Below are 12,104 nucleotides of genomic sequence, written 5' to 3'. Positions count from 1 at the left end.
AAGTCTTTTTGTGTTTTTCAACTTATAAGTTTTTTACTTAAAAGATTTTATTAACACTGATTTTTTCCATCATATTTCAAATGTCAAATTTAACACACAAGTATTCAAGAATGGAATCCCTGGGCCGGGAGTTTGGCCTAGTGGTTAAAGTGTTTGCCTAGCATGCATGAAGACCCGGGTTCGATTCCTCGGTACCACATACATAGCAAAAAGCCGGAAGTGGTGCTGAGGCTCAAGTGGTAGAGCTCTAGCCTTGAGAAAGTCCAAGGACAGTGCTCAGGCCCTGAGCTCAAGCCCAGGACTGGCAAAAATAAATAAATAAATAAATTTAAAAAATTAGGTTGTTGAACTTCAAGAATGGAATCCCAGGCCAGGAGTTTGGCCTAGTGGTGAAGTGCTTGCCTACCACCCATGAAGACCTGAGTTTGATTACCCAGTGCCACATACATAGAAAAAGACAGAAGTGCTGCTGTGGCTCAAGTGGTAGAGTTCTAGCCTTGAGAAAGCCCAAGGACAGTGCTCAGGCTCTGAGCACAAGACCAAGGATTGGAAAAAAAAAAAAAAAAAAAAGGAATCTCTATATGCAATCACTGGCACATAAATTTAAGAACAAAATTAAAATTAAGCTGAGAGTTTGTATGTCATAGATACATATCAATTCATATAAAATATCAATATGTCCATAGACTATATATCATCATAGATTTATATATTTATATTGTTATATTTATATCTCTAAGTTCATGTCAATGACTTTGAAGGCTTTAAAAATAAATGTCTTGGGCTGCGAGTTTGGCCTAGTGGTAGAGTGCTTGCCTAGCATGCATGAAGACCTGGGTTCGATTACTTGGTGCCACATATAGAAAAAAGCCAGAAATTGTGCTGTGGCTCAAGTGGTAGAGCTGTAGCATTGAGAAAGCCTAAGGACAGTGCTCAGGCTCTAAGTTCAGTTCCCAGGACTGGCAAAAAAAAAAAAAAAAAAAGTCTTGGCAGTGTGAAAGTGGCTCAGACCTATAATCCTAGCTACTCAGGAGACTGAGAGCTGAGGATCCTGTTCAATGCCAGTTAGGCAGCAAAGTCCATGAGACTCTTTACCTCCAGTTAACCACCAAACAGCCAGAATGGAGCTGTGGTCCTGAACAAAAAATCCCAGGGACAGCATTCAAGTCCTGAGTTCAAACCCCAAGAATGCTGCAACAAACAAATAAGAAGTCTAGCTGAACACAATGGCTCATGCCTATAAATCTAGCTGCTCAGGAGGCAGAGATTGAAAGGATTATGGTTTGAGACTAGCAAAAAGGGCAAAAAAGTTTGTGAGGCTCTATCTCAACCAAATAAAAGATGGGCAGAACCAGGTACCTCAAGCTCATACCTGAGGCTACTCAGGATACAGAGATCTGAGGATCTCAATTGGAAGCCAGACAGAACAATTAAGTCTTTCAGACTCTTATCTCCAATGACTGCCAAAAGAGCCAGAAATGGAGCTGGTAGAATACTAGCCTTGACAAAAAGAAGCTCAGAGTTCAGGCCCTGCATCCAAGCTCCAGGACCAGCACACATACACACATAAACACATACACAAAAGCTGGGCAAAGTGACTCATGCCTGTAATCCTAGCTACTTTAGGAGACTGAGATCTGAAGTATGTACAGCACCTGTCTATTATAAGTGAGGTCCTGGGTTCAAATCCCAGTATCAAAAAATAAATTACAAGCCAGGCGCCAGTGGCTCAAAATTGTAATCCTAGCTACTCAGGAAGCTGAGACCTGAGGATCGTGGTTCAAAGCCAGCCTGAGCATGAAAGTTCATGAGACTCCTATCTCCAATTAACAACCAGAAAACTGAAAGTAGCGCTGTGGATCAAAGTGGTAGAGTGCTAGCCTTGAGCTGAAGAGCTCAGGGAGAGGCCCAGAGTTCAAGGACCACAACTGACAAAAAAAAAAAAAAAATTACAAACCAAGAAATGCCACAGTACTTACAGGCCACAAGCCACTCTGAAAGACTAAAAGAGTCCACACTTTATCAACTTTGAAACCTCTGCTAGAGGATGGAGCCATTTTTTTTTTAATTTTTTTTTTTTTGCCAGTTCTGGGCTTGGGTTCAGGGCCTGAGCACTGTCCCTGGATTTTCTCAAGGCTAGGGCTCTACCACTTGAGCCACAGCACCATTTCTGGCTTTTTGCTACGTATGTGGTACCGAGGAATCAAACCCAGGTCATAAGTATGTAGACAAATCATGCCAAAACCAGAATGTGGGCCTTGGGGGGACCCCAGGCAGGTAACCCTTCAGAGCCCATTAATATCTACACATAGGGAGTCCCAGCCATCAGGAGAGGAAGAGGAAGGCAAAGACCTCACAAATTGGTGAGGCAAGGTGACAGACTCTCACGTTCAGAGGAGATGTAGATTGATATGGAACAGAAGTTAGCAAAAGCCATGAAAATCCATCAACACCGCCTTCATTAGTTATCAAGGAAACGTGAGCAGAATTTGACAAAGGAGCATCATGTGTTCCTGATATGAGGCACAAAGGACACAAAATCACTTTGAAGTGTGTGTGTCCTGAACCCAATCACAAGGCTAGACCAGACAGGACCAAATAGGGACAATGGACAAGATAAAATAGTATCAAGTTAGGTATAGTAACATATGCCTGTAATCCCGGTACTCAAGAGGCCAACGACGGAGGATTGAGAGTTTAAGGAAAGACTGAGCTACATAGTTAGATCCTGATTCAAAAAAGAAAACAAGCTGGGCTCTGGCAGCTCATGCCCATAATCCTAGCTACTTAGGAGGCTGAGATCTATGATTTTTTTTTTTTGCCAGTCCTGGGGCTTGAACTCAGGTCCTGAGCACTGTCCTTGGGCTTTCTCAAGGCCTAGTGCTCTATCACTTGAGCCTCAGCACCACTTCTGGCTTTATCTGTGTATGTGGTACCGAGGAATCGAACCTGGGGCTTTGTGTATGCTAGGAAGCACTCTTACCATTAGACCAAACTCCAGGCCCCAGGAGGCTGAAATCTGAGGATCATGGCTTAAAGGCAAGAAAAATATGGTGTGACTCTTATCTCCAGTTAACCACCAGAACACTGATAGTGAACCTGCAGCTCAAAGTGATAGAGCACTAGCCTTGAGCAAAATTCTCAGGATCAGCCCTACAACCAAAACAAGAAAACAAATAAAACAAATCAAGGTGAGAAGAGAAGCATAGCTCAGTGACAGAGGAACTGATTCCCTATGGAGCATGAGGACTTGAGTTCAATCTTCCCACAAACATGTAAGACAATAAATATAAGTAAAGGTCATAAATGGTAAAGACAGAATGAGGACTGTGTCAGCATTCAGGAGGTGACAGGCTGATGAGACTGCCATCCTGGGCTGGACTCCAGATCAGAGTAACCATGGTTGTTGTTTTTTATCTCCTATAAAGAATGTTATTACAACCATTGTAAAACTTCCAGTAAGTCTTGTGGATTACAAAGTGTACTAAGGTTAACTTCCTGTGTCTGGTAAGAAGAACTGCTTAGGTAAGTAGCTCTCCCTGTTTTTAGGAAAACTCATTAAGGTAAAGTTGATGGACACCCCCCACACATTATTCTCGGGGATAGGACCTAATGAAGTCTGGGAATATATTGGTAATAGTGGAAATCTAGGTGGTGGACGTCTGAAATTACACCAACATCAAAAGTCGTGAGTTCTTGTTTTGTTCTAGGTTGGTTCCAGGGTTTGAATCCAGCCCCTTCCACTCATTCAGTATGCCTGCTTGCCTGGCACACTAGCACTAGAGCCATACCTTTAGCTTGGCTTTTTCATTGGCTATTTTGGAGGCAGAGTCTCACATGCAGACTTTTCTGCTTGGACTGGCTGTAAATTGTGGTCCTTAGCTTCCTGAGCAGCTAGAATTAGAGATATGGGCCACTGTTATCTTACTAAAACAAAGTTTTAAGAGCTGGGGTGTAGCTGTAGTGGTAGAGTACCCACTTAATTAGGATAAGACCATGAATTCAAATCCCAGTACAGAAAAAGGGGAAAAAAAAAAAAGGCCAGGCACGAGTGGCTCTTGTCTGCAATTCTAGCTTCTCAGAAGGTTGAGATCAGAGGATCTGAATTCAAAGCCAGCCCACTCAGGAAGATTCTTATCTTCCAAAAAGTAGTAAAGCAAAAAAGCTCAGGGTCAGTGCCCAGATTGAGTTCAAGCCCCAGGACCTGCACAAAACCCAAACAAACTTACTTTGAATATGACTGACTGTGACAGGAGAGGCAGAGAGGTGGATAAGGAGTTCCCCTCACCAGGAGCCCTTTATTGTTTTCAAATATTGCACTATAATCATATAACAACTCTGTTTTGAAGGAGGTAATTAATCATTTTTAGATCTCCCTTGGGCCTCGGACCTGCCAAATCACTGCTAGGAATATGGGTAAAGATAAATGTCCAAAGTTGTTCCCAGTAGCCCTGTTTAGAATAATAAACTAGAATTACCCAATTATCTACAACGGCAGAGGTTTAAATAAATCACAGCACACCCATGACCAATGGACTGTGAGGAACTGATAGAGAGAACAGGCAGGTCTGTTTAGGTTGAAATGCAAAGATGTCTATATTATACTTTGAAGTGTAAGGGTATTTGCTTTTCTTTTGTGGCAGAACGAGGTTTCGAGGTCCGAGCCTCTGTACTTCTTAGGTGGAAGCTCCAACACTTCAACCATGGTTTATGGCTGTTGAACACAGTCCTCCTAATTTTGCTTTTTGCGTAGTTGACTTATGGATGTGAACCACTGCAACTAGCTTTTACTGGTTAAGATAAGGTCTCTACCGTTGTTTGTTTTTCTGCCAGTCCTGGTACTTGAACTCAGGGTCTTGTTTTTTCCCCAACCCACACCCATGAGCACAACCACTTTGGCAGGCTTTGTGCTCCTGCCTGTCCAGGGGAGGGTGTGGGGTGCTTACTTGTACACAGCACTGTCTTTCTTGGGGCTGTGCTGCGGGAGGAGGCTGTGTGAGTACTGGTGCACACCCAGGTCGTACAGCGACGGGAAGTCCTTGCCACAGAGGTGGCATCGGTAGCTCAGCTCCTCTTGGTGGCTCTTGATGTGCTCCAGAAACACATCGAGCTTAGGGAACGTCTGTGCGCAGCTCTTTACCACACACTTGTACACCTGGAAGAGAGGCGCCAGGTGAGTGGCAGAAGCCTGTCTGTCAGAGCTCCAAGTCTCACTACCTAACGACCTTTGGATTAAGATCAAGTGTTGTATGTTTTTGTATGTTTGGTTTTGTTTATGCTACAATAGGGGATTGAATTTAGGCCCCTGCTCTCTTGCTTGGCTTTTTTACCCAAGGCTGGTGCTCCGCCACTTAAACCATACATCCACTTCCAGCTTTTTTTTTCTTTTTTGATAGTCCTGGACCTGAGCTCAGGGCCTGAGCACTGTCCTTGAACTTTCTCAAGGCTAGAGCTCTACCACTTGAGCCACAGCACCACTCCTGGCTTTTTTCTATGTATGTGGTACCGAGGAATCGAACCCAGGTCTTCGTGCATGGTAGGAAAGCACTCTACCACCAGGCCAAACTCCTGGTCCCTACTTCCAGTTTTTTGCTGGTTAGTTGGAGATAAGTCTCTTGGATTTGTCTGTCAGGGCTGGCTTTAAGCAATAATCCTCAGATCTTGGCCTCCTGAGGAGCTAGGATTACAGGCATGACCTATAGGAAATTGGCATAATATCTGTCCTATCAGTTCCCTATTGTCCTCTCTCTGAGGATCAAATAGAGTTTTGGGAAAGGGTGCTTGTTATCTCGACTCTGTACATTCCCCTGGTACTGCTGTGCCCTTAGGAATGATGGGGAAAGAAGAAAAGGGAAAGAAGGAACCCGGACCCAACAGGTCTGAGAGACCTAACTTCACTCCTAACAGTCAGAGACCTTTCTTTGAGAACCACCATTTTATCAGCCTGCCTCAGGTCTCCCCCTCTTGCTGGGGAAGTGGCTAGTTTTGCAGACTCTCAGGTTAAATTTTAATTAATAGCTGGGCACGGTGGCTCACACCTATAATTCTAATTACTCAGTAGGCTGAGATCTGAGGATTGTAGTTCAAAGCCAATCTGGGCAGGAGACATTATCTCCAGGTAACCACCAAAAAGCCAGAAGTGGGGTTATGTCTCAAGGGGTAGATCATTCACCTTGAGCACAAAAGCTCAGGGACAGTGTATAGGCTCTGAGATCAAGCCCCCGTATTGGAGAAAAAAAAAAACAATAACAATGATAAGCCATAATTGTGTTTGAGGGATTTGGTTTTGTTTTGTGATGGGGTTGGGTTGGAACTAAACACCAGGTTGGCTGGTGCTGTACCACTTGAGCAGTGCCTCTAGCCTAGCATTTTGTTAGTTACTCAGAGACAAAATCTTGCAGATCTTTCTGCAATACTGGGCTGGTATTAAGCCACAGTCCTCTATAGGTCTCAGCCTCCTGAGAGCTACTCAGTTGTGAGGCACTGGTTGCCAGCTTTCATCCTCTTTTTTTTTTTTTTGCCAGTCCTGGGCCTTGAACTCAGGGCCTGGGCACTGTCCTTGGGCTTTCTCAAGGCTAGAGCTCTGCCACTTGAGCCACAGTAGCATTTCTGGCTTTTTTCTATGTATGTGGTACTGAGGAATTGAACCCTGATCTAGGCAAGAACTCTACTTCTAGGCTAAACTCCCCGCCCCTTTCACCCTCTTTTGGACAGGTCTGTCATCCTTCTAATCACTCTTCTGTGAGGTAAGTGAAATTCTGACTTTTGTCCAGTTCTTTCCTTTTTTTTTTCTGGTCATGGGGCTTGAACCTGGCCTGGGCACTGTCCCTGAGCTCTTCAGCTCAAGGCTACCGCCTTACCGCTGGGCCTGGATGTTGTCCGAGAGCTCTTCAGCGCTACCACCCTACCCTTGAGCCAAGCCCCACTTTCTAGAGGTTAACTGGGGATAAGAGTCTCAGGTTCTTTGGTGCCCAGGCTGGCTTTGAACCTTAATCCTCAGATTTCAACCTCCTGAGTAGCTAGAATTACAGGTGTGAGCCACTGCACCTGGCTCTGTCCAGTTCTTTCTATGAGAGGTGTTGTTTACATTGAGAATTACACTTTGATAAGTAGTGCCTATGAACATACACTCTATTTTCCTGATGAAGGCAATCCCAATTCGCTCAGTGACAACATGCCTAGTTAAGACTTCAGCCTCACTGGCTCCCCTGTATTTCATGTTCACCATGTGACCCTTTGCTTTGCAATGATGGTTAAGTGGTCCACTTTTAGGATAGTATCTCTCCTAACATGAAAAAAAGCAGAAAAGATTCCTAGAGGAAATCCCCTTTACTTTTTACACTTGTCCTGACTAGCATGTAGATAGGATGCATGAAGATATAGTAGCGATTGTGCAGCCTAGAGGATGAATGCTACAGCTAATAGCAGAGTAGACAGTTAAAAGCCCCGTCTGTGAGGATATGTCTGATCAATTATACAAGCCACCACTGTCTACTTAGGAACTTCCTTAGAAGAGAGAGACACAAAATACTACGAAACCAGTGTACTATTCTGTAGAACCAAATAGCACTTATCCAAGGACAGACTTCATGGACGGCTCTGACCCGTGCTTCTAGGAAAGGATGTTGGGCTCTTCTGCTTATGACCAGAGCTGTGCCTGAGTGGCCACCTAGAAATGTCAAGCACTACCGCAGGCCAGTTGACCATGGTGGACAAGGCCATAGCCTTTGATATCAGACGCCAGAAGTGGCAAGATGTGAGCCCTTGCTGCTAGAAATCCAGCCAAAAGCACTGTGGAAAGGCTGACACGACTGCTGCCGTCTCTAGACAGCAGGGGACTCACACTGCTGGACTCCTGCCTGAGTGCTCGTGGCCTCTGTGCGCATGCCCACCTACCTGCTCATTCTTGTGCTGAGTCATGTGGGACTTGAGCTGGAAGTAGGTGCTGAACTTGCTGGGGCAGAACTGGCACAGGTAGGAGCTATCGATGAGGACCACCTGCTTGGGCTCCAGCTTATCACCCTCATCCTCACCTGCTGGGGGCAAGGTCTGGGGCTGTGGGGTGTTGGACAGGGTCTGGCCCAAACCTGGGAAGAGAGGCAGGCAGGGAGGAAGTCGGTGAGCAGGGATGGGGAGAATCAGGACAGAAGGACACTGTTTAGACACCCATTGTGAGTTCTTTTGGGTGTGCCTGGTGTGGGATTTGGACTGACATCTGGTCCAGGAGATAAAATATACTGACACATTCACATTCTGAGCCAGAGGAAGGGAGAGCCTCTGGTTTTGATGCCAGCCTTGTCTTGAATGCCATAGACCTCTCTATTGGGGGTCCTCACTGAGCAATGGTTACCTTCCTGGTGATTCCCCAGCCCTCCTAATTGGAATCATGTGCCTCACTGTCCTTTTGTCACCACACAAAAGGACCATCTCCAGTACCCAGGACCTCTGGCTTCATTTCTGCAGCCATGGCCCAGTGCATGAATATTTGGCCATTGGGTCCAGGCACAGTGGAGTTGGGAAAGAAACAGGAGAGATGGTCCTCTCCCGAAATAGCTCAGATGTCAGGCACCCAAAAGCCAGCCCCAGGGGAAAACGCGTGGAGAGCCAGGGGCTGCCAGCCCTGTGAGACCCCTTCAGTAGCGAGCACATGGCAGCTGATGCTCAGCCCTACGGCTGTCAAGGACTTACAGGTTGGCTCCACTCTGTTCAAGACAGAGGTTATGAGCCCTAGGTCGGAAATGGGAACTTGGGACAGCAGGCAGCCAGTCCAAATCCAGATGCGTCAACTTCAAAAGGTTATGATAACCAACTTGGACAGACAAATCTGAGAGACTCTTATCTCCAATTAACCACCCAAAAAGCCAGAGTGGGGCTGTGGTTCAAGTGGTAGAGCACCAGCCTTGAGTGAAAAAGCTAAGTGAGAGCACAAGGTCCTAAGTTCAACCCCAGCACTGAAGCACACATATTAAAGTTCTATACAGTATCCCAAAATGTAAGGCCCTAGTTCAACCCGCAGTACTACAAAAGAAAAAAAAGTAAACTCTAATAGTTTACTTATATTACATACTAAAATGATAATATATGGGGCTCAATAAAATCTACCATTAAGATTAATTTAATCTTTTTTTTTTTGCCAGTCCTGGGCTTGAACTCAGGGCCTGAGCACTGTCCTTGAACTTTCTCAAGGTTAGAGCTCTACCACTTGAGCCTCAGCACCACTTCCGGCTTTTCTCTATGTATATGGTACCGAGGAATTGAACCCAGGTCTTCATGCATGCTAGGCAAGCATTCTACCACTAGGCCAAACTCCCGGCCCAAGATTAATTTAATCTTTAAAAAAAACTAGTGCTATAAGAGAATGTACCATGACTCATGGTACTCATGGTACTTACATTAAGCTTCTGTGGACAACACTGTCGATCCTGAACCCCCATGCAAGGCAGATAATGCGGCCACAGGGGCCAGGATAATGGACTCGGGAACAAGTGAGAGATTGGGTGAATGACAAATAAATAATGTGCAAAGAGCTTCAGAGACCAATTGCCCACAGAAGGCAAACAGGTCTCAACATCTCATCAACTATAGTGACTGCCAGGTAAATATACAAAAACATTCGGAGTTGAGATCCAGGCTCAGCAGGGAAAACAAAGATAGGAAATCAATAAGTTGTGACTGCCATGGATATAGTATTAGAATAATGCAGATTTTGTATGGCATATTACGTATCTGTCACCCTTCCTTTTATCCTGTGACTTCTACCTTACTCCCTCTTCTCTAGTCTCTCCTCCTTTTTCCTCTTCCACAGGGTTTTGAAGATCCTTTTTCTTTTTCTGCTCAAAGCTGCAGCTTTCCCATTTGAGCCACACACCTCCACGTCAGGCATTTTGCTGGCTAACTGAAGAGAACAGTCTTGAGGATTTATATCCCTGAGCTGGCTTCAAACCAGGATTCTCAGATCTCAGCCTTCTGAGTAGTTCAGATTACAGGCATGAGCCATTCTTTGTTTTTGTTTGTTTTTGTTTTTGAGATGAGGATCTCCCTGTGTAACCCAGGCTGATCTGGGTATAGAGCTCTACTTTACAGATAAGTAGATGAGTAGATGTAGATTGAAGTCCAGAGGTCAAGGATGTTACCCCCCCAGGTAAGACAGCAACAAAACCTCTGAAACTGGGGCTCAAGTTGGACCTCAGTGGCAGAGCACCTGCCTAACTTGCACAAGGCCCTGGGTTCCATTCCCTGCACCACAAACCCAATGAGGATACAGAGAGGTATGGGGGAGCATGGTTTCCCCCACTTCCACCCACCTGCGTTTTCCTCCTCCTCTTGCCTGCTGGGGTTCAAGGCCATAACTTGTACAGTCACTGAGTTGCGAGAAACGGTGCCACCACTGCGCCCTGGGGGCCACACCTTGTGGGTCTGCATGTGCTTCTTGACATTGGACTTCTGTGCGAAGGCCCGGCCACAGGCGATGCACTGGAACGGCTTCTCCCCAGTGTGGCTGTGGGAACAAAGCCTGTCACATCCTTGTGCACGAATGGAATCCCAGGCACACTGCTAGCCACCACTGTGAGCCCATGGGGACAGACTCATGCCTGAGCCCTACACACCCAGTGGTGGGGAAACCTGAGGTGGCGATCCCATCACCAGCACCGGAGGTTGGCCCTCTTAAGGCCACATCACACTGACATGCCACGTGTGCTCACCTGGAGGCTGTCATCTGAATGAGAGGATATCCAATGGCTGCATAGTATAGCATGTACACCATTATTAACCTTTCCTCCAACTCATTTGTTAAATGCTCTTTTAAATTTTTCCTTTCTTCCTTCCTCTCTCTCTTTTTATTATTATTTGGGGGAGCGGGGGGTCTGTCATGGGGCTTGAACTCTGGGCCTGGGCCCTGTCCCTGAGCTTTTGTGCACAAGGCTGGTTAGTGCTCTATCACTTGAGCCACAGTGCCACTTCTGATTTTCTGGTGGTTAATTGGAGATAAGAGTCTCACAGACTTTCTTGACTGGGTTGGCTTTGAACCTTGATCCTCAGATCTCAGCCTCCTGGGTAACTAGGATAATAAGTGTGAGCCACTGACACCCCACTCAACTCATTATTTTCTGGAACAAAACAATTTTGAAATACAGCATCCTATTGTCATTGGATATGGCAGTGAGGGGTGGGGAAGAAACCACCAAAGAACCTAAAACTTTAACAACTATGTTGGTTTTTTTTTCAGTTTTGTTTGTCCTTCCTTCCTTCCTTCCTTCCTTCCTTCCTTCCTTCCTTCCTTCCTTCCTTCTTTTCTTCTTCCCTCCCTGCCTCCTCTTTCTCTTCTCTCTCTCCCTTTCTTCTTTCTTTCTCAGAGCTGGAGGTTGAACTCAGGGCCTGGGCACTGTCCTCAAGGCTAGTGCTCTACCACTTGAGCCACAGCACCATTTCTGGCTTTTGTCTATTATATGTGGTACCAAGGAATTGAACCCAATTCTTCATGCATGCTAAGTAAGCACCCTATCACTAGGCCAAACTCCCAGTCCTGAGCTTTTTTGGTTCAAGCAAACACACTACTTGAGCCACAGTGCTACTTGTAGCTTTTTCAGTTTATGTGGTACTATGGAATCCAACCCAGGGCTTCTTGCATGCTAGGCAAGTACTCTACCACTAAGTCACACTCCCAGCCTATTTTTTCTTTTTCCTTTTTTTTTTTTTGCCAGTCCTGGGCTTGAGCTTAGGGCCTGAGCACTGTCCTTGGACTTTCTCAAGGCTAGAGCTCTACCACTTGAGCCTCAGCACCACTTCTGGCTTTTATCTATGTATGTGGAACCGAGGAATTGAACCCGGGTCTTCATGCATGCTAGGCAAGCACTTTAACCACTAGGCCAAACTCCTGGCCCCTATCTTTTCTTTTTTGATACTGAGAATTAAACCCATGGTGTTGTGCTGGCTAGGCAAGCGCTTTCCCACTGAACTACATCCCAACCCATAAAACAATGTTACTAAGGTCCAGAGCTATACTATTAAGATAAAAATCAGCCATAATGGGCCAGGAGTTTGGCCTAGTGGTTAAAGTGCTTGCCTAGCATGCATGAAGACCCGGGTTCGATTCCTTGGTACCA

General features: G+C 45.6%; 1 protein-coding gene across 1 annotated transcript in view; it reads right to left on the bottom strand.

Annotated features, from left to right (window-relative positions):
* Window positions 1-12,104, bottom strand: part of Znf341 (zinc finger protein 341) — a 37,531-nt gene that overhangs the window by 8,350 nt on the left and 17,077 nt on the right. Inside the window, exons 8-10 of the mRNA XM_090352188.1 lie at window positions 10,305-10,498; window positions 7,897-8,087; window positions 4,947-5,155 (exon numbers count right to left, since the gene is read on the bottom strand). Of these exons, the coding sequence (XP_090208314.1) occupies window positions 4,947-5,155; window positions 7,897-8,087; window positions 10,305-10,498 (594 nt within the window). The remainder of the gene's footprint in view (window positions 1-4,946; window positions 5,156-7,896; window positions 8,088-10,304; window positions 10,499-12,104) is intronic.

The sequence above is a fragment of the Megascapheus bottae genome, chromosome 18, assembly GCF_031878675.1.
Source record: "Megascapheus bottae isolate mThoBot1 chromosome 18, mThoBot2.hap1, whole genome shotgun sequence".
In the NCBI taxonomy this organism is placed as follows: Eukaryota; Metazoa; Chordata; class Mammalia; order Rodentia; family Geomyidae; genus Megascapheus; species Megascapheus bottae.
Note: the sequence above shows the minus strand (reverse complement) of the source record. Positions and strands in the feature narration are given on the sequence as shown.